The 23404-nt window shown below is 40.0% G+C and overlaps 1 protein-coding gene across 1 annotated transcript in view; it reads right to left on the bottom strand.

Annotated features, from left to right (window-relative positions):
- Positions 1–23404, bottom strand: part of SMG1 (SMG1 nonsense mediated mRNA decay associated PI3K related kinase) — a 120520-nt gene that overhangs the window by 8977 nt on the left and 88139 nt on the right. The window contains 21 exon segments of the mRNA XM_033235613.1: positions 934–1040; positions 1200–1411; positions 2057–2284; positions 3045–3224; positions 5187–5339; positions 7443–7580; positions 8704–9173; positions 9349–9538; positions 9642–9792; positions 12687–12913; positions 13947–14181; positions 14630–14902; positions 15669–15948; positions 16094–16266; positions 16994–17184; positions 17734–17952; positions 18077–18186; positions 18271–18409; positions 19871–20119; positions 21717–21946; positions 22669–22915. Of these exon segments, the coding sequence (XP_033091504.1) occupies positions 934–1040; positions 1200–1411; positions 2057–2284; positions 3045–3224; positions 5187–5339; positions 7443–7580; positions 8704–9173; positions 9349–9538; positions 9642–9792; positions 12687–12913; positions 13947–14181; positions 14630–14902; positions 15669–15948; positions 16094–16266; positions 16994–17184; positions 17734–17952; positions 18077–18186; positions 18271–18409; positions 19871–20119; positions 21717–21946; positions 22669–22915 (4402 nt within the window).

The following is a 23404-nucleotide window of genomic DNA, read 5'->3' as shown; positions in this document are numbered from 1 at the left end:
GGAATGAAACTACAAATTTTTCAGTTGTATTATTTTCCTAAGTTTCTCTAACAGATACATATTTTAAAATCAAAAAATTTTTTAGCCAAGTAGCAGGCACCTGTAATCCAAGCTATTCAGGAAGCTGAGGCAGGAGAATCGCTTAAAACTAGGGGGTGGAGGTTGCAGTGAGCCACAATTGTGCCACTGCACTCCAGCCTGGGCCACAGTGCGTTTTGAGACTCCGTCTCCCAAAAAAAAAAAAAAAAAAAAAAAACACACACACACACAATTTTTTTAAAGAAAACTACTCAAATGCAAAGCATTTTTACTCTCTCACAAGTTGTTTCATTTTTTTGAGACAGAGTCTTGTTCTGTCACCCAGGCTGGAGTGTAGTGACGTGATCTTGGCTCACTGCAACTTCTGCTTCCCAGGTTCAAACAATTCTCCTGCCTCAGCCTCCTGAGTAGCTGTAAGCATCTGGCACCACACTCAGCTAATTTTTTTTGTATTTTTAGTAGAGACAAGGTTTCACCATGTTGGTCAGGCTGGTCTTGAACACCTGATCTTAGGTGATCCACCTGCCTCAGCCTCCCAAAGTGCTGGGATAACAGGTGTGAGCCACCTCGCCCAGCCTTTTTTTTTTTTTTTTTTTTTTTTTTTTTTAAATAGCTGTTTGTTTATTTATTTATTTTTAAAGAGACAGGGTCTTGAACTCCTGGCCTTAGGCAATCCTCCCACCTTGGCCTTCCAGTAGCTGGGGGGATTATAGGTGTAAGCCATCATGCCTGGCTCACATGAGTATTTTTAAGGATAAGCTAAAATCTATTCAGTTTTAGATTATAGAATGACAGGCCTTAAGTGTTTAATATTAGACAGTTATGTATAATTAAACATCTTAGCATCTATGTGTAACATTATTAAGAGATCAAGACTCAGGACTCTTCTCCTACCTGCAGCAAAGGATGGCTGATAAGTGGCAGATGACGTTGGACTCGAACATTCATTTGTTGCATCGGTGACTAAGGGTGATGCAAAACTCACTAAATTATTATAGATACTGAAATACAAAATAAAATGGCTTATTTATGAAATGTTTTACCTGATAACTACTTATAAAAATAGGAACAAAACTGAAAAATTAAATCAAGAGATAAACTTACTATACCAGTAGTTTTGTACTTATGTTTTATAAATTCTGACCAGAAGGCATTCTTACCTCTGACTTTGTGTTTTCAGTTCTTTCAAGGTGGGAGTGATTTCCTGGAGCATTTCAACATGTTCCTGACTTCGAACCTGACCCATAGCCTGGACTAATGTAAACAGAACTGTTTGAATGTTGTCTTGCCATGATTTATATTCACCCAAAAACTGCCTAACACTGTTCTCATAGGGAACATCTTCACCATCCGCCAGAGCAGCTTCTTCATCCTAGAATTGATAATGATTAAGAAAAATAGTTTTAGTATCAGTAATTACTCTCAAGACAGTCACCTAGCGATTAAGAAGTAGCAAGTGTTTCAAATATAAGTGTTTAAGCTGCTTATTATAGTTTAACTCCATTTTTATAGGAACTTCGTTTCCACCATCAAATAAAAATTCAAAGTAAAAGTAAATTCTAAAATTAAATTATTTACTGTTTGTAATAATGAAGTAATAGCCTTTTCTGGAGGCTTAGTTTTCTTACTAACTAGACTACGTACAACACTGGAGGGAAGAGACAACATTTCATTCATTTTGGAGGCGAACTGTATGGGTTTGTTGGTATAGCTAAGAAAAAGATAGGCTGGATATCTGAATTCTCAAACTACGTTCATATCTTGGTTTTATTACAAGTTATATCACAATAAAGGAATCTATTTAAGCCTTAGTTTCTCTGTGTATGAAATTCCAACTACTACTACCGGTTTTAAAAAAATAGTTGATGAAAACACAAGTTAACTCAGTTACAAATAAATTGGAAGATGCGATGAGATAAATTGTTATTTACAAAATGTCACTGTTTTTCCTATAAATAAAACTAGTAAATTTTATAAAAGAGGGACAGTAAATGTGTGTTCATGGTATTAGTCTTACCTTAGCCATAGCTTTCAAGAGATGTTTGACATCTCCAAGCTGTCGGTTATGACCAGTGAGCACAGTCTTTATATTATCAACCAGATTCTGAATTGTTTCACAGACCGTTTCTATCTGCTGCTCTTTCTCTGTCTGAATTGCCCTCTGAGTAGACATATCCTGGGTCAATTGTTTGTGTGCTGACAAAAGCCATTCAGAGCTGCCAATAGGATGTTCAAGACCAGTGTCCTAAATAGAACAAGCATTTGGTTGACTTCGAGTATCAGCTGAAATAATGAGTCCTTTCTTCATTATCATCATCAAAAGATATTAGTAACTCAAGCTGACACAAAGAGAACCTCCATTGCTAAGTCGTGAATTAATTACCTACAAGTTACTTAACAATAATCTCAATAATCTATGAAAGATAGATGAAGATTTTTACTTTCCTGCATAATCACGCAGGTTATAAATGCTTTAAGACCTGAGAAATACATTCGGAACCACAAAGATGACTGGCAATCCAGGTCCCTAAATTCTAAATAACTCTTCGAGATGAAATGTGAACTTCCTAACATACAACTTTAAGCTTTCTGACCAAATATAAATGTCAAATTTACCAACTTGCTATTTCTGGCCTTCACTAACTTTTCCAGCAGTCATCTTCCATAAGCCCTCTTTCTCCCGCTCTATGTTCTCAGTGCATCAGAATCATTTGCTATATACCGTCTTTCTCCTCCATTCTAAACTTTCATAGTATTTTGGTTGTAGCTCTGAGGAGCCTTTACACTTTCTCATTTTTCATATTTTTAAATATATAATATGTTTCTGGGAAGGGGGGTGACTAAGAAAATAATTTAATCATCACTGTCCCCCCTCCCCGCCCCCATAACAACCTCTTACATACAGTATATGCTCAACAAATGTAATCTGAATGTATATATTAAATTAATTTTGATAGTATGACGCTAGCCTTAATTTAATCAAATTTCCTTCCACCAAGACTCACCACTCTCTGTAATAAACGAAGCTCTAACTCAGACACTGAACTGTTAAACTGTGATGCAAATGAACACATCTGCTGACATCGCTTGATTAGTTCAAATAACGCCGCATCCAGGTTTAAGGCTTCTGCAGTTCTTGTTCGTAAACTTTCAAAATGAATGATATTGCTGCAGAGAAAAGTGACCTGTGAAGACAGAAATGGAACCACAAGAGGAGATGGGGGGAAGGTGGGAAAGGGAGGTGGCAATTAATAACACGAAAAAATACTACTTCCTCATTTTGAGAATTCAGGACCAGAATTGGTGCTGAAAATGTTTGGGAAATAGACCGAAACCTTATAAAGGCTTTAAAAAAATGTACATTTATATTTACACTGTTAGGTCTGAGATGGCCAAAAGCACTGACAAACAATTAGGTAAATGTATCTTCTACATTACTGTTTTTACATAGAATATTTACTCCCCAATAAAGCTGTTATCATATTTAGCTGCAATTTGTGTTACATCCACAATTCAGAAGACACTTCTGTCAGAATGTTCCCCTTCTGCTTCTATTCTTGCCTAACTTATCTGGCAATATTAAGCTCATCTTAAAGGTATGATTAATATTGTGGTGGTTAGTTTTTTGTTTTCTTTGAGACAGGGTCTCCCCTGTTGCCCAGGCTGAAGTACAGTGGCTTAACTATGGCTCACTGTAGCCTTAGGCTCCTGGGCTCAAGCAATCCTCCCGCCTTAGTCTCCCAGGTAGCTAGTCTTCCAGCTGGGACTAGAGGTGCGTGCCACCATGCCTAGCCAAAAAAAAAAAAAAATTTTATTGGCCAGGTGTGGTGGCTCACACCCATAATCCCAGCACTTTGGGAGGCCAAGGCCAGCGGATCACCTGAGGTCAGGAGTTCGAGACCAACCTGGCCAACATGGTGAGACCCATCTCCACTAAAAATACAGAAAAAATTAGCTGGGCATGGTGGCAGGTGCCTGTAATCCCAGCTACTTGGGAGGCTGTGGCAGGAGAATTGCTTGAACTCTGGAGGCAGAGGTTGCAGTGAGCCAAGATGACACCACTGCACTACAGCCTGGGCAACAAGAGCAAAAGTGCGTCTCAAAAAAAAAAGAAAAAAAATTTTTTTGGTAGAAACAGTATCTTGCTATGTTGCCCAGGCTGGTTTTGAACTCCTAGCCTCAAGCCATCTGCCTGCCTCAGACTTCTGAGTAGCTAGAGCTAAAGGGACATACCATGCCCAGCTATGATACATTCTTAAATAGTTCTTAACAGGTATATACTGAAAAATTTATAGACAAAATTATGCACTATTTGAGATTTCTATTAAATATGGATGGAAAGGAGGATTACGGAGTATGGGTGAAATAAGATAGGACTTAAGTTGAGCATTATTAAGCATGGGTGATAGGTATGAAGTATGAGTATCATGTATTACTCCAGTTTTGTACTTAGTTGAAAATGTCCATAACAGTTTTTTGTTTTTTGAGACGGAGTCTTGCTCTGTCACCCAGGCTGGAATTCAGTGGCGTGATCTTGGATCACTGCAACCTCTGGCTCCCAGGTTCAAGCAATTCTCCTGCCTCAGCCTACTGAGTAGCTGGGACTACGGGCACCCACCACGACGCCTAGCTAATTTTTTTGTATTCTCAGTAGAGATGGGGTTTCACTATACTGGCTGGTCTTGAACTCCTGATCTTGTGATCCGCCCACCTCAGTCTCCCAAAGTGCTGGGACTACAGGTGTAAGCCATGGTGCCTGGCCGACAGGGCACAAGGTCTTAAGATGTTTTTACTGTCACGTGAAAAAAATAATATTCAAAGTACCTTTCCAAATCTTTGGATTGCTTTAGTTGTATAAAAGAGAACCAGAGAACCTTAGACAAATATGAATTTAAAACCTCTTTATTTTTCAACAGAGGCTGAATCTATTGAATTAACATTTAAATGGGAGACAGTAAAGGCCCAGGGAAATAACCTGCTGTAGGTTCAACTTAAGGTATGCCCTGAAAGGCCCATCAGTCCCTCCTCCTGGTGCTGTGAACCAAAACGTGGGCTCTCAAGCTCCCCTGGTTACCCCACATATAATTTCCGGCTACTGATCTAATCCTGTAAGTGAATACAAAGATGGTGCATGTAAGTCACATTACCTGACTTGCTCTTTGGCTCTCTTTAAGGACAAGATTTCTTCTTTCAGCTATCGTTGCTTCAAAATCTTGTAGTACAGGGGCCAATGCAGGGTTGGCACCACCTGCCCACTTGAGTCGCTGTTCAATACTTGCTTCAAGTGCTGCTAGCTTCTCCTATAAAAGCCAGCAGAATCATGGTGAATGTATATGACATTCTCTACTTCCTATCTGTGGAGTATTTTATATAACACAATAAAGATTCAAAAGAACCAGGGTGGACATATGTAATTTAGAAAACAAAGCTTTAACAATCACCTTTTAGAATTAACTTTGATTTCCCTTTGAACATTTAAGGCCAAACATGTATGGAGAAAGAGGCAACAACTGGCTTTCAGTTTATTGTCTTAAAATGTACAGAAGGAAGTTTCACTTTCATTTTAAAATAAAATGATCTTTAAAAAATAAAAAATCTGCTACACCAAACTCCTTTTTTTTTTCTTTTGAGACGGAGTCTCACTCTTGTCACCCAGGCTGGAGTACAGTGGTACAATCTCAGCTCACTGCAACCTTTGCCACCTGGGTTCAAGCGATTCTCCTGCCTCAGCCTCCCAAGTAGCTGGGACTACAGGCACCTTGTCACCGCACCTGGCTAATTTTTGTAATTTTAGTAGAGACGGAATTTCACCATCTTGGCCAGGCTGGTCTTGAACTCCTGACCTCATGATCCACCCACCTTGGCCTCCCAAAATGCTAGGATTACAGATGTGAGCCACCACGCCCGGCCACAATCTTGGCTCACGGCAACCTCTGCCTCCTGGGCTCAAGCCATCCTCCCACCTCAGCCTCCTGAGCAGCTGGGACAAGAGGTGCGTGCCACTATGCCCCAACTAATTTTTTGTATTTTTTATAGAGACAAGGTTTTACTACGTTGCCCAGGCTGGTCTCAAACCCCTGGCCTCAAGCAATCCACCTGCCTCGGCCTCCCAAAGTGCTGGGTTCATAGGCGTGAACCACCATGCCTGGCCAAGTTTAAAATAATCGTAAAAATCCATCCAGATTATCATGACAAGGAAAGTTTCATCATGTAACAAAGTTATTTGATTATTTATTCAACATTTCAGGTGGACACATTCACATTTTCTCTCCCCAACTCCCTCTACTTTCCTGCATGTCCATGTCTCTAAAATCATTAAGAGGAAGAGTTCATTCTTCTAAGTTGAAAACACATCTTTTCTCTGACCAATACACTGTAGAGAAAGCTCATTTCAATCTTCAAATGACTGAGCTCCAAAAAAGCTTCATTACAAAACTTTAAAACATCACAGAATTATACTTGATTTTATACTGCTATTAATTTACAAAAACAGAAAAATGTCAGTTACTACTGAGTACATGAAGTATAAAGGACAGACAATATAAAGATATATATAACTTTCATTGACAAGTTTCTCTTATGTAAAAAAATAAGTAGAAGGATTATGTATACAGCTTTCAATATCCAAGCAATGTAATAGTTCAGAAAAATATTCTGCTGCCTTAGGCATCCCAAAATTCCATTATCTATACAACATAAGAAATGCCCACGCTTCTTAGCTACTACTATTAAACAAAATAGAACTACTTACATACATTTCACAAAACAAATTCAGCATTCAAAGTTTTTCTAATCACCAGTTTCCTTAATGTATGAAGACACAGTAATTATCAAGTTCATTAAAAACCTGAGATATTTAGTATGTTTCTACTCCTGGTTCAAAATATAGTATGTTTCTACTCCAGTTCAAGTTACTGTAAGACTCAGTTACCTTGGAGGGTAAGAAATAAAAAATAGAGGCCGGGCACGTTGGCTCATGCCTGCAATTCCAGTACTTTGGGAGGCCAAATGGGCAGATCACCTGAGGTCAGGAGTTCAAGACCAGCCTGGCCAACATGGTGAAACGCTGTATTTACCTAAAATTAGCTGGATATGGTGGTGTACGCCTGTAGTCCCAGCTACTTGAGACGCTGAAGCAGGAGAATCGCTTGAACCCAGGAGGCAGAGGTTGCAGTGAGGTGAGACAGTGCCACTGCACTCCAACCTGGGCGACAAAGTGAGACCTTGTCTCCAAAAAAAACAATATATATATATGTATGTATAAATTAAAAGCAAAAGTGAAAAAAATTATGCTCTTCTGGCTTACAAACCAAGGACACATATAACAACAGAGCACTAACAATCGTAGCGTTGATTATTTCTAAAAGGAAGATGCCCTGGAAGGAAGACCTGGCAAAACACACCTGAACTGTTGCAATAGAAGTTTCAATTTGGCTCAGGGTATGCAGTTTCTTTTTCATGCTGGTTAGGATAGCAGACCGTGGGGGAGGTGTGACTGACATGGCTTGTGGTCTATTGATAAGTAGATCTTCATGTTGCCACTGTTCAAAGAAAAAGAAATGTAATAAAATCAGCAGGAAAAAAGCATTTAGATAAATAAGGAAAGGGAGGTGCAACCTAGGACTGGTGGAAGAGAAAAAATCCCAGCTGCAGCCAATGGGAGGTAAGCAGGGAGAAGTAACAGAAAAGACACACTGAAAAAAAATCACTTCCAGGTGAAAAGTCTTCTTGAGGTAGAACATGGCTAATAAATTTCTTGGACCACTCACATGCAACATTTAAATAGTAATTCTGAAGATGTTAACTACAGTTAAGGAAATCAGAGCTTAAGGAAGTTAAGTACAAGTTTATATACCTAAGTCTGATTTGAATACAAATCCATCTCACCCCAAAGCCTGTGCTGTCATACATCATACATCTCCTAAGTAATTAAGGCCAAAACTAGGCTTCTAAAAACCATTTCCAAAATAAAGACAGACTTATTCCCAAAGCTGTTTATCACATGAGTAGGGCATCAAGGAAAATAAACTACTTTAGAAACAAATACGGGAAGCATACCTACATATGAATGAATTCAACATTAAAAACTATATTTATGCCAGGCACGGTGGCTTGCATCTGTAATCTCAACACTCTGGGAGCCCAAGGCGGGTGGATCACCTGAGGTCGGGAGTTTGAGACCAGCCTGACCAACATGGAGAAACCCCACCTCTACTAAAAATACAAAATTAGCCAGGCGTGGTGGTGCATGCCTGTAATCCCAGCTACTCGGGAGGCTGAGGCAGGAGCACTGCTTGAACCCAGGAGGTGGAGGCTGCGATGAGCCAAAATCGCACCATTGCACTCCAGTCTGGGCAACAAGAGCAAAACTCTGCCTCAAAAAAAAAAAAAAGCAATATTTAATACAGATCATGCTTATCACACAGCCCTGATGGAAAGAAATTCTAAGGACACAAACCATAAAGGATAAATGATCTCAACTATACAGAAGAGAAACAAAGCATTATTGGGAAGAAACTGCCAAAATGTAATGGTGTGTTTGCACTGGGTTGGCGTAAGTTCAGGAAGTTTTAAAAAATTTTCTGTGTATTGTTTTATATTAATTTCCCCCGTTTTTCAAGTTTCCTACCTTAAGAAAAACACATTATAATGAAAAACACTTACCTGAAACATGGCAATATGCAGCTGAACTCGCTGCAGGCTTGTCTTACAAGAAGAAATACTGGTTTCCAGCCTTCGCACCAAGTCATGCTTCTTCCAGGCAGTGTCGTAAGAACTCGCTAACACGGTTGCCCTGTTCATAACCAACTGAGAGAATTTCCCAATCTGGATGTTATGTTCCACCGCTTTCTTACAGAGATCATCAACAGAAACTTTGCTTTCGGCACCAAAGTCCTTTGCCTCTACTTGAGCAATGATGTCTACACCCAGAGCACTGATAAAACTGCACAGTGTGAGTCCGAGGGCTTGGTTGGGTAGTCCTATCAAGAGCTGCCTCACAAAGTCAGCTGTGAATGCCTTGATAGGTTTGGCCATTTGGTCTTCACTGAAACAAGAGTTTCTAAAAAGGGTTTTCACATTGACAATCTGTACAGGCCCATTCACAGTATTCTGATCTTCAAGTGAACTTGATCCTACAAAAAGGAAAAATTTCCTATAAAGTATTTCATGAAAAAAATCAGGTAATATGCCATTTATTTATAGTACTTAAGGTGTCATGAATGTATAATTAAATTAAGCCTACTCTACCCTGCCCCCTTCCATAGTGCTACATAGCTAAAGCTAGCATGTTTACAGTTAGAATATTACCTGACAATGTTTTAGAAAAGGTACCACAGAGCCTGAAGAACTCCTTAATCGTCTGTAGTCTTTTTAGAAAGAAAATCTCTTCTAGTACCTGCCGGTGATTATCATCATCAAAAAAATTAACTTGAGTACTCCTGGCTTCCCTTATGATGTCAATCTTTCGCCAAGCTATAGGAATTTCCATCTTGTTCAACTATGTAAATGAAAGAAAACAAAGTTCATTTCTCCACTCTTCACACAACTGAATAACTACTTTATGGCACTTGCATTATTTTTAAATCCAAGTCCACATTTACCTTTTCAACTAATAAGCTGAAAGCAGTTTCAACTTGAGCAAACATGCCATCGAATGCTACCAAAAGCATCTGGCCAGCTGACATTTTGGGTGTTTCTTCAACTGAACCATTTCTTGGTTGGATTAATTCACCATACTGAGCATGTAGTAGTCTACAGGAAAACAAAGGGAGTTAAAACCTTCGCTGAAAAGTAATGCCTTTGGTAGGAACATAAAAAGTCGGTACATCTCACAGCTGCATGCAAACTCTAGAAAGCCTTCTGGCATTAAGAAGAAGTGTTATGAGGCCGGGTGCAGTGGCTCACGCCTGTAATCCCAGCATTTTGGGAGGCCTAGGTGGCCGGAACACCTGAGATCAGGAGTTCGAGACCAGCCTGGCCAACATGGAGAAATCCCATCTCTACTAAAAATACAAAAAAATCAGCTGGGTGTGGTGGTGGGCACCTGTAATCCCAGCTACTTGGGAGGCTGAGGCAGGAAAATCACTTCAACCTAGGAGGTGGAGGTTGCTGTGAGCCAAGATCGCACCATTACACTCCAGTCTGGGCAACAAGAGCGAAACTCCATCTCAAAAAAACAGGAGTGTTATGATGGTAAAATGGTATTTCATGTCAACCACAATAGGATTTCAATGATTCCAATTCATTATTAACAACTGTTATGTGATTAAATGTTATGCAAACTTGAGTGATTAGTCTTACTTTTACACACAAAATATGAAATAATGTAAAATCCCATATTGAAAACATCAGAAATCACACCATTCAAAAGCTAGCGGACCTAGTAAATTGTCAGGCATGTTCACAATACTACTGTAAGATACGATACAATAAACTATACTTGCTGTTTTGGGTATGCTTGGTTTTTATGCACATTTTGAATGTAAGGTCTTCAGAAATTCACCCCTCACATTACCATTAAGACTTATATAGTGCTTAAGTATCCGGGCACTATTTCTTACACACACACACACACACACACACACAGAAATCATTCCAAATGGCTGGAACTATTAAGAATTTTTGGCCGGGCGCGGTGGCTCAAGCCTGTAATCCCAGCACTTTGGGAGGCCGAGACGGGCGGATCACAAGGTCAGGAGATCGAGACCATCCTGGCTAACACGGTGAAACCCCGTCTCTACTAAAAAATATAAAAAACTAGCCGGGCGAGGTGGTGGGTGCCTGTAGTCCCAGCTACTCGGGAGGCTGAGGCAGGAGAATGGCGTGAACCCGGGAGGTGGAGCTTGCAGTGAGCTGAGATCCGGCCACTGCACTCTAGCCTGGGCGACAGAGCGAGACTCCGTCTCAAAAAAAAAAAAAAAAAAAAAAGAATTTTTAAGAGAATTAAAAATGTTAAGTTGCCAGATAAATTTGTAACGGAAAAATTGCTGTAAGATGGTATGAGATTTTCCTTGAGATTACCCAAAAAAAGCTTCTCTGAAACAAGGCACAGACAGGCTGCCACAGATCCAGGCACAAAGTTTGTTACCCAAAGTACACATTTAGGTAAACATTCCTCTGTAAGAGGATAAGGCGAATCCAGATAGGATATTAAGAGAAAGAAAATGAAGTCTGAAATTCAGTGCAAAACAAAGATGTAAAGATCTAGCATTTAACTTTTTAAATACTGCTAAAAATTATATGATAAAGCTGTTCTATAAATCATCTAAATCGCTACTTAGCTAATATTTGTTTATGCTATTAATGATTATACTTTTTCTAGCTGGGCAAGGTGGCGTACACCTACAGTCCCAGCTACTCAGGAGGCTGAGACAGGAGAATCTCTTGAACCCGGGAGGTGGAGGCTGCAGTGAGCTGAGATCGCACCATTGCACTCCAGCCTAGCGACACAGCGAGACTCCATCTCAAAAAATATATATATACATACGTATATGAATATATATGTATATATTTCTTATTCTATGAATATAACCACTCCAAAGAAACATGAGAAAAAGGAAATTTCTGAATGCAGGATAATTAACATTAAGGAATTATTGCTACTCTTTTCGTGAAATAATGACACCACAGTCAAGAAAAATAAGATTTTATATGTGTATATATATATACACACACACACATATACATACACATACATATATATACTTCTTGCATTATTAATATTTAAGATGAAAAAATACTTGCTTCAAAATAACTAGGATAGTAAATTTAAACCAGACTAACCCAGTGCAGATAATTACCAAAGGTGGTGACATGGGGTTCATTAGAAATCTATTCTCTCTACTTTCTTGTATCTTTGAAATTTCCCATGGGAGGAAATGGTGCTACAATTCATTTCCGCTCTCTCAATTATACTTCTTTTGTGAATTAGACATTGCAATGCCAAAGAAAAGAGGCCCTGAATCACTAGGGACAAAGGAGCTTAGGGCTTAGCTCTGAGTACAATGCATGTCTGGAGGAACTGCCCAAACTCTACAGATTCCAAAGTCAGATTGCTTTTCTGGACTGAGACGAAAAATACTATATTCAATTAGCTAAAACAAACTTATAATATTTAAACTAATTTAAAAGTATTCACCTGAAATGAGGTGTATACTCTGTTAGCTAAATAAACTGTCTCAGGTGCCTCCACAGGGTTCTACAAGATGGCTTAAAAAATATCATGTTCAACTGTGTATGCACATGTATGTAACCACAAGCACTAAAAGGATATATGTATGTATGTGACTGAACTATACGCTTGCACACACGCACACACACAAGTGAGTGCATATATAACTAGTGAAATCTGAGTAAGCGGTGTGGACTATATCATTGTCGGTTTCATAGTGCTGCTATAGATACTAACATTGAAGGAAGGATGAAGCATGCACAATACCTGCCTGCACTTTTTTTTAAAGCAACTTCTTGTGATGTATAATTATTTCAAAATAAAAAAGTTTTAAAAAGATGCGTGTATGAGCATTTATAAGTAATTATACCTGCTCTAAAAACTAAAAGTAAACTTACGGTAAAGAGCTCAGAATCCCTTTCTCTGGCTGTCCCATCTCTTTTACGAGGAAACAGCACAGCCAGCATTCACTTGCCTGGCAACATCGATGTAATGAGCATGTGTTTCTTCTTCCAGTCCCATAGCTGCATTTCTTAAGTAGGCCTGAAGAGATTCCACTAGAGTCTGCAGGGGAACACCATCGGTGGTCTGCTCAATAAGACCGTCCAGTTCATGCAGCATACTTTCTAACGTGTATTCCCCTTTCATCAAACATCGAAGTGCTTCTGGAAATATGATTTGCCGGAAATTTGAATTCAATTCCTATAAATATAGGAGAAAAAAAATTTTAATGTTTTCTGAGTTTAGCTAAGTTACATATTTGGAGACTTAGAGCCATATATTAAGAGCAAACGTATGTAACTATGCCATCAACTCATTCATGTAAGTGCATCTTTTGTTTACTTTTTATTTCTACTTTTAAAATTTTTCTTTTTAAATTGTTTTGTAGTCATGTGAAATTTTTCAGGAACTATTTCAAATGACTTTAAAAAGTTATATAATTAAACATTCCTAGGATGATGTACCTTAAGAACAAAAAGAACTACCCTAAAGTCTGTTATACAATGTTACTAATTTTTAGGAATCATATTTTCGATAGTGATATTAGTATTGTTATTCTCTTTTTGGTTTGGTTATAAGTGGCTTCTATTTCCCTTCAAAAAAAAGTCCTATCAAGGTATAATTTGCACATAATAAACTGCACATTTAAAACATATAATTTGGTATACTTTGGTACTTGCATACACTCATGAAACTGTCACCACAATCAAGAAAATCAGCATACCGATTACCCTGCAAGTTTCCTCCTGACTCTTCTTAATCTCTCTCACTCATACTTCTCCATACCACCTCCTCCATTTCCAGGTAAACACTGATCTGCTTTTTATCCTATTATACACTCTCCATTTATAGAGGTAGAAATGTCTAGTTTTCTTTACTCAGCATAATTATTCTGAGAGTCATACATGTGGCTGTATGTATCATGGGGTCATTCACTTTAATTGCTAAGAAGTATTCCATTATGTGGGATGTACCATATTTTATTTGTCCAATTGCTTATTGATGAACTTTTGATTCTAGTTTTTGACTACTACAAATAAAGTCGCTATAAAAATTCAAAAAAACAAAGAGCAACTGTAACCAAGTTACAGCTACAAACCTCACAATTATCTTTCCTTTAAATGACTGGCTGAGCAACAAAAGTGGAAGTCAAATTGTTTTCCTGGATTAAAAAGATGAGAAAGACAATATTCAGTATCTAAAACAAACTAATATTTAAAATAAAAGTGCTCACCTGAAGTGAGGTATACACTCCATTGGCTAAGTGAACTGTCTCAGACGCTTCCATGGGGTTCGGGATGTCTAAGTCCTGTGGCACCAGGTGGCACTGCTTCAGTAACTGAACTAAGCAGGTGACGTTTCCGCTCATACTGCAGAGTTCCTCCAAGAACCAGGCTCCATCCCGAGAAGTCAGATCAACCAGCTGTTCTCCAGCACTTGACGCTGCACCCTCCATCATCAGGTTACGCCTACAAGAGATAAATATCTGTACAGTGAAACTTAAATGTATACACAAAACAAGGTAATTGGCCGGGTCAAGGCCATGCCTGTAATTCCAGCATTTTGGGAGGACGAGGTGGGTAGATGACTTCAGGTCAGGAGTTTGAGACCAGCCTGACCAACATGGCAAAATCCCATCTCTACCAAAAAAATACAGGTGGCACACACCTGTAGTCCCAGCTATGCAGGAGGCTGAGGTTGCAGTGAGCCAAGATCGTGTCACTGCACTCCAGCCTCGGCGTCAAGAGTGAGACCCTGTCTCAAAAAAAAAAAAAAAACAACCAAGATAACTAAAATCTGAAAAGCAAGCAAGCAGCTATAACACTGGGCAAGACTAAGGAAAGCAAAAGAACATTTTAGGTTTGGGATTAAAAATAAGACACAGGAAATGGTCCAATATGAAGTTGGCTAACTCACCTTGTAAGGGTACAAAGGGCAGAAATAATAACACTTGCTAGACTCAAAGATCCTTCTTCTCCATTCTCATGAAGGAAAACTTTAATGCAACGTTCAATTTCTTTCAACTGATCTTCACAAACTGGCACAGTGACAGCTTCCTGTTTCAAGCGTTCCACTTGTCTAATAAGTCTGCTGTTGATGTCTGCTGCATACCGCTGCAGGGTCATTTCGGTGGCAGTGATGAACTGACACACTGTTGGGGGTGGCTGGGGAGCATACTGCATTTCATATCTATAAACATAAGAAAGGGGTGCTTGTTTATAACACAACCACCCCCAACATACAAAAGAATATTGTATTTAATCCTCAAACACACCTTGAAAAGTAGAAATCATTATTTACATTTTACAGATGCTTAAGCAATTTCCTAAGAGGACTTGTTGATGACTGTGACAGTATCAACATTTGAGTCCAGGCACTATGGCTCATACCCCTGTAATCCTAGCACTTTGGGAGGCTAAGGTAGGAGGATCGCTAGAGCTCAGGAGTTCGAGACCAGCCTGGGCAACATGGCGAAACTCCATCTCTACAAAAAAATATAAAAATTTTTCAGGCATGGTGACAGACGCACATGGTCCCAGCTACTTGGGAGGCTGAAGTGGGAGGAGCACCTGAGCCCAGGGAGGTCGAGGCTGTAGAATACAACTTTGCTTCCACTCTCAATAAGAAATAAAACTGGCTGGGCACAGTGGCTCACACCTGTAATCCCAGAACTTTGGGAGGCCCAAGCAGGCAGATCACGTGGTCAGGAGTTCAAGACCAGCCTGGACAATTCAGTGAAACCCCATCTGTACTAAAAAGACAAAAATTAGCCGGGCGTGGTGGTGGTGTAGTCCCAGCTACTTGGGAGGCTGAGGCAGGAATCACTTAAACCTGGGAGACGGAGGTTGCAGTGAGCCAAGATCGTGCCACTACACTCCAGCCTGGGTGACAGAATGAGACTCCGTCTCAAGAAAAAAAAGAAAGAAAGAAAGAAAATTAAGCACTATCAACTTACTTCCTGTAGAGCTCTTGACAACGCTCTACTGTGGTGTTACAGATGAGCTCTTCCATCCAGGTCTTCCACTGTTCAATTCGATGCTTCTGAAATATGGCCTTTGGATACTGCAGAGCCACGGTTGCATAGTGATGCAGTTGTTCCAGACAGCCACGGAGCACAGAGCGCCTCTGCTGCAGGAAAGCACCAACCTCCCCCTCCAGCTGCTCGCACTGGCTAATCAAGTGGGCCTGGCCAGCATTCTGCAGAAAGGCTGTTGCTGGCACGTAACTTGGAGGACCTTTTGGTAAAAGACAATATTAATCACAGTAAAACAGTGTCAAGTCAGCTGTCACTAAAAGCAAGCACCAACCAGGACCCCACACAAAAACATGACTATAAAACTCATAGTTTCACATGTGAATCTATAATAAGTCAACCCATACCAAGGTCCATTTGTGTGCTTATCTCTTGAAGCAAGCTTGCAAGCTGTGTTGCTTCTAAATTATTGAATGCAGCCTGATAATGTGTTATCCATTGTTCAAATTCATTCAGCTTCACCTGGATTGCTTCCTGAACAGCTCTTTGCTGAGTCTGTAGTTGGGTGTGTTCAGAATACCTAATCAGGGGGACACAAACAAAATCAAAAGATTTACTGATGTTTTCTTCCACATACTTTCCTACCCTGGAATGTGCTCACACATGGACTGTCCAGTATGCTCCTTGTCCATCTTGAGGGCCCCCTTCAAATGTCCCTTACTTCTCTGTTTTTCCTGACCCTGTGATTCTCTCAACTATGCTCACAACATTTTAATTAAAACTACCACATCTGCCAAGTTTTGGGTTCCCTGAAGGTTAGAAACTGATGCTTGACAGATCTTTGTAATCTGAGAGCCTCATGCAATGCTTAACACTTTCATATTCAACTACCCTTTACTGAGCACCTGCTGTGTATAAGATTCTTTCAGTTAACCATCCTATTTAATACTTAACTCAGTGAGGTAGATGAAGTAGCTGCCATTGTACAAATGAGTAAGGACTCAGATACAATAATGGTAATAAGAAAACCAAAACCCAGATTTTCTGATTCCAAGTTTTGTGTTCTAACCACTACACCCACCCATCTCCCATAATTAGTCATTCCAACAGTTAAGTTAAATAAAATCAAAGCGGAAAATTTCAGTGAATTTTTGTTTACTAACACTTTGAAGTTGCAGTCACTGAGACAGCTTTTATCATTTACGTGAGTTGTTACAGTAATTCTAATCCCTATTGATAACGTTTATATAAATATGAAAATTCTAATTAATGGCACATATTTAGAAGAATTCAACACTGTTTTAAACCTGTGTTGTAGAGTGTGAGAAGGATGATCCACCCCTTCAGCTCCTTCTAGAAACTCTATTTCCTCCAGTAGTTTGCCCTGCAGTTTTTCCACATCTGTCAGTTGCTCCTGCAAGCTTAGGTATTCATCTAAGCTACTGTCCAACTTGGGAAGCACAATCAGCATCTCATCTCTATTCTTAAACCAGTTCACCTGTAAAAAGATATTACAATGAGGAAGATTCTTACAGGGCCTATTGTGAGACATGACAGCGTCAGAAGAACAAATCTCTACAAAACCCCAAAGGGCTGATGCATTGCCTCCACTGTACAAAAACTAATGTGTTCAAGTTTACACAGGCGTAAACTGACAGGCTCAATCTCATAATACCATGTATTAACAGTTGCCAGTGTCACCCAGAACAAGATTGGCGTCCCTGGCTACGAGATGGGGAAGGGAAGCTATCTAATTAAAGAACATTTACAGTCATCACTGGTAAACATCTTTTCAATAATTAAGAAATATAATTTTTTCAAATCACGAACCCACCTCTTAGGAGTGTGGAATGTAACTGTGCATGTTTGTGTGGAAGAATTACCTAATAAAAAGATAACATCAAATTGCCACATTTAACTGCCATTTCAATATTATACATTAGTCTTGCCAAAAAATTAGAGAAACAATTTGACTCAACATTTTGATGAGCATGTTTACTCTATTAATAAAAAGAAGACAAGGACTTATTCTGTCACTGGGCTTCACCTTAATCTCAGCTACTCTGGAAGAAAACAGGCTGCGGGTGATCTCTCGCTCCATCTCTCTCTTGCTCTGCTTGCTCTCGGCCTGCTGGCCGCCTCCACCATAGACAGCACCAGCAAACCCGGCCTCGCCTCCTGCCGTCCAGTCCACCAGAGGGTCATACACAAAGGCCTCCAGCAGCGTCAGCAGGGTTTCTCTGCCACGCCGCATAATGTGTAAAACCTGTTTTCAGGAGAGTTTTTAAAACAAGGTCTGCCACAAGTTTCATCACTAAAGTGTGTTTTCTATTCCACAGGTTTTGCTTATTTAACAAGTACACTAAAAGGAAGAAGAGAAAACAGCATACCTGCTCACATGAAAGCCTAAATACACCTTCTACTCCAGTTACACCCAGTGCTGTTTCAATGTTTTGTGTCATTCGAAAAGGTACTTTCTCAGGAACTCTAAGGCTTTTACCTTGAAAAGACAAATCATTATATTTTTGCCCTTTCACCAAAAAACATTTGGCCCTCATAAATGTAAAGTTTACTTTTATTTTACCTTTTTCAAAGCAAACATTGTAATCTATGTGAACAACTTCTCCAGTCGTCATATCTATGAGAACGTTATCCAGATGTCTGTCTCCAAGGCCAATTATGTATCCAACCATAGACATGACTGCAGTAGATCTTGCATAAGACTAAAGGAAAGGAAATGGGGGCAGCAAGTGAAACATCATTAAGAAACTCCCCTCCAACATGGACGTGATACTATAAAATTTACAAAGCACCATAAACCTACTCCTTATTTTAAAATAAATCAGCAAATAAAAAGCATTCCTCAAGGCTGCTGCATGTGGTCATGCAGGCATACAACACTGTAGACCTGACTGGTCCTAATCAGCTATCAGGATGCTGGATTAAAAAAAAAAAACACAGGCCGGGCGCGGTGGCTCAAGCCTGTAATCCCAGCACTTTGGGAGGCCGAGACGGGCGGATCATGAGGTCGGGAGATCGAGACCATCCTGGCTAACATGGTGAAACCCCGTCTCTACTAAAAAAATACAAAAAACTAGCCGGGCGAGGTGGCGGGCACCTGTAGTCCCAGCTACTTGGGAGGCTGAGGCAGGAGAATGGCATGAACCCGGGAAGCGGAGCTTGCAGTGAGCTGAGATCCGGCCACTGCACTCCAGCCCGGGCGACAGAGTGAGACTCCGTCTCAAAAAAAAAAAAAAAAAAAAAAAAACACAAACAAAAAAGCTTTTCTTCAGCCTTCCTAGTTTGTCCCTTTCTCAATTTTTTATTCTTTTTTTTTTTTTTTTTTTTTAAAAAAGACAGAGTTTCGCTCTTGCCGCCCAGGCTGAAGTGCAGCGGTGCAATCGTGGCTCACTGCAACCTCCACCTCCTGCGTTCAAGTGATTCTCCTGCCTCAGCCTCCCAAGTAGCTGGGATTACAGGCACCCGCCACCGTGCCTAATTTTTTTTTTTTTTTTTTTTGTATTTTTAGTTGAAACAGGCTTTCGCTATGTTGGGCACGCGGGTCTCGAACTCTTGACCTCAGGTGATCCACCCATCTCGGCCTCCAAAAGTGCTGGGATTACAGATGTGAGCCACCATGCCCAGCCTCTTTTTTTAAATTTAAATATTGATTAAAAAAATTTTTTTTCCTTCCAACTTTTTATTTTAGGTTTAGAGGGACATGTGTAGGTCTTTACGTGGGTAAACTGCATGTCATTGGGGTTTGGTGTACACATTATTCTGTCACCCAGGTAGTGACCCAACAGGTATTTTTTCCTCCCTCACCTTCCTACTGCCCTCCACCCTCAAATAGGCCCCAGTGTATGTGTTCCCTTCTTTGTGTCCATGTGTGTTCAATGTTTAACTCCCACTTATAAGTGAGAACATGCGGTATTCGGTTTTCTGTTCCAGTGCTAAATCACTTAGGATCTCCTTTTCATTTCATCCATAACTCATTCCCCATCCTGCCCTAGGATACAGTCATGTTCATGCCTTTGTAACTGTAATATTAAACTCAAATATAGGTCTGAAACTACCAAGTCTGGAGGGACAGAGGAAGAAAGGGAAGGAGGACAAACAAGATAGGTAAGAAGGTAGCAGGCAAAAGAAATACTACTGAGTATAGTCTAAAACAAAGCACATACCTGTGTAACTCTCCACCATTCATCAGGCGTTGTGCAAGATGACCAGAGCTCTTTGGCAAGGAGATTCGGGGGTGTGGCCTCCATTAACTCTTCCAATACAGCCTTCATTACATGAAGAGGCCAATCCCGACGGGATACATCCAGGCTAAGCCCAACTGTTTTCAAAGCAGGGCCAATTTTACTGTAATAAAGTTCACTAGGACGGGGTACAATTCCAGGATTCTGAGGAGTTTGGTAGGAATCTTGGGCCTTAAGAAAAAACAATTTTTTAAAAAAAGAAAAGATCAATTTTATATAAGGAAAAAGAGTGCCTTTTATATGTAAAAGAGAATTTTTAAAAATGATTTTTCAGTAGCATTCTCTCATTACTCAGCTAAATTTCATGTATTAATACAAAATAGCTAATTCTTCTGGACTACGGACCTTTCTTATAATATACACCTTTTAATTAGGCCCATTCACTTTATTGAAAAAATCGGTCTACTGTTTAATTTTCTTGAGGTTCAATTCGAAACTAAACACTCAAGTTACTTTCTTCTTTATAATATAGAATTCAGTTTTACAATTATAGTTCATAATTTATGCACATACTTCATTCTTCACATGACTTAATCAGTAATATAAAATTAACAACAGAAATTCAAAAACACATTACATGAGAATTTAGATAGCACTTCTCTAATTACTATTTCGAAATTATCCTTCAATAACAGTTCTGCAGTCTCCTGTGCCTAGGTTTAAAACCTGACTCCTTTCAAACTCTTGCTCTTTTCCCCTACCTACCCTAATAAGAAGGATTTTCTTTAGCTAGATGTGGGATCCTGAAGATAAGACTGTATAAAATTTATCTCAGTATCCTAAGAGCTTAGTACTGTTCCTAGCATATATTAAGCACTCAGATACATGGCTAAAAAATATTCTAAATTAAACTCCTAGTCTAAATCAAAGCAGAAAATTCATAGATACAAAATAGGATGCCATGGTGATTAATTTCAAATTTAAAGTTGCTTCTTATTTACAAATATAAAAGAACCTGGGTTTTAAAGCAATTATTTACAAATTTAATTTAAAAGAATGGTAAATCCAATAAAAACACTAAGCTGTAAATTATCAAGTTACTGAGTCATGAACAACCACACATTCCCCTTCTCCAAATCTGTCTCAAGTTAAGATAAACCCAATGCCACCATTTTTGCCTCTTATATAACTATTTTTGGCTGGGTGTGGTGGCTCATGCCTATAATCCCTGCACTTAAGGAGGCTGAGGTGGGAGGAATACTTAAGCCCAGGAGTTCAAGGCGGCAATGAGCTATGATCATACCACTGCATTCTAGCCTGGACAACAAAGTAAGACCCTGTCCCTTTAAAAAACAAAACAAAACAAAAAAGCAAACAATTTTATTTTTATAAAAGGTACCTCAAGGCCAGAGGCGGTGGCTCATGCCTGTAATCCCAGCATTTTGGGAGGCCGAGGCAGGTGAATCACTTGAGGCCAGGAGTTCAAGACCAACCTGGACAACATGGCAAAATTCCATCTCTACTAAAAATACAAAAATCACCCAGTTGTGCATAGTTCCAGCTACTTGGGAGCCTGTGGCAGGAGAATTGCTTGAACCTGGGAGGCACAGGTTGCAGTGACCCAAAACCACACCACTGCACTCCAGCCTGGGCAACAGAGCAAGACTGCGTCTCAAGAAAAAGTACCTCAAAAATACTTTTCTAGGGACCTCAAGTCTTTTCCTTCTTTAACCGCTTATAAACATGCAAAAATGGTCTAGTAAGCCTAGAAGCATTTCACACAATAACAGAGAATAGACTAATACACTGCGTTGATGATTTAATCAACCTTTTGTGCTTGTAAGGCAGCTTCCCGTTGTTGCCATCGTTTGTAAAGACCAAATAAGGGTGTGGCTCCATCTACCCACTGGATTAGTCCCGATCTTGTTCCTAGTGGTGTTACAGAGTAGTGTCGAGCATGGAACCGGGGTGTTTCTTGGCGATTAATTGTAGCAAACATGGTATTCACAATAGATAGAAACTGCATTATTCTCTCATCCAGATGTAAATCCTCCAGTCCTATGAAAACAAAATTAAAATAGCTAGGATAGGTGATTAAAACAGGGTTGGGAGCATACCACTCCTCTTTTTCAACTAGCAATGGCAGTCAAAAACTGACAGTCCGGCCGGGCACGGTGGCTCAAGCCTGTAATCCCAGCACTTTGGGAGGCCGAGACGGGTGGATCACGAGGTCAGGAGATCGAGACCATCCTGGCTAACATGGTGAAACCCCGTCTCTACTAAAAAAATACAAAAAACTAGCCGGGCGAGGTGGCGGGCGCCTGTAGTCCCAGCTACTCGGGAGGCTGAGGCAGGAGAAAGGCGTGAACCCAGGGGGCGGAGCTTGCAGTGAGCCGAGATCCGGCCACTGCACTCCAGCCTGGGCGATAGAGCGAGACTCCGTCTCAAAAAAAAAAAAAAAAAGACAGTCCATGAGGCACACTGAGAGCATTAAATAATTCTATTTTGGGACAAGATATTGGCAGTAGATATTAGCATTATTAGCTATACCTCACTTGTCCTGCTTGTACAAGTTCATACACAAAGTGGGGGTGGAAAATCTTTCTGCACAGCATCCAACCACTACCCTTCAAAAGCACATAAGACATACGGCACTGCAGGCTAATAATAACATACAGAAATTCGCCTGAAATAATCTCCTACCATATACACCCACACTCACACAAAGCATTAGTAAAACTAATACTCTTCTGAAAAATGGAGTAAGTCTTAAATCCTACCTTTGAAAAGATAAGGATAGCTCTTCCCGTCTGATCCAAGAAAGAGAAGTTTCTTTGGCTTGGTTTTAGTCGGTAAGATTGTGATGGTTCCGCCCACACTATGGATTGTGACAGTGTCTCTGGCTGAGACTTCCCCAGGAAGAGCAATTTCAGTGTTAGTCATAGCAGCCAACCATGGACTGATTTCTTCAAGACGCAAGATGTAACTTGCACGTTTCTGTGCTCTCTGTTGCAAACTTAGCATTATCTATATTCATAAGATGGGAGAAACAAATTTACATTAGATTAGAACACTTATTTTCTTCCACATTCAATCTGGCATAAAAGTAAATTTTAGGCCAGGGGTGGCAGCTCATGCCTGTAATCCCAGAACTTTGGGAGGCTGAGGTAGGCAGATCACTTGAGTTCAGGGGTTCAAGACCAGCCTGGGCAACATGGAAAAACCCCATCTCCACAAAGAATACAAAAATTAGTCAGGCACAGTGGCTCGTGCCTGTAGTCCCAGATACTTGGGAAGCTAGGGCAGGAGAAGAGGATCACTTGAGCCCAAGAGGCAGAGGTTGCAGAGACCCGAGATTATGCCACTGCACTCCAGCCTGAGTGACAGAGGCAGACCCTATCTCAAAAACAACAACAAAAGTAAATTTTAAAATCCATACAACTATCTGTTGTTGTAATTTCTATATTTAACTCAGTGCTGGGATCTGGGCAATCCTGGATGGGTTAACACCGGTGG

This window comes from Trachypithecus francoisi, unplaced genomic scaffold (genome assembly GCF_009764315.1).
Source record: "Trachypithecus francoisi isolate TF-2019V2 unplaced genomic scaffold, Tfra_2.0 Lachesis_group15, whole genome shotgun sequence".
Lineage (NCBI taxonomy): Eukaryota > Metazoa > Chordata > Mammalia > Primates > Cercopithecidae > Trachypithecus > Trachypithecus francoisi.
Note: the sequence above shows the minus strand (reverse complement) of the source record. Positions and strands in the feature narration are given on the sequence as shown.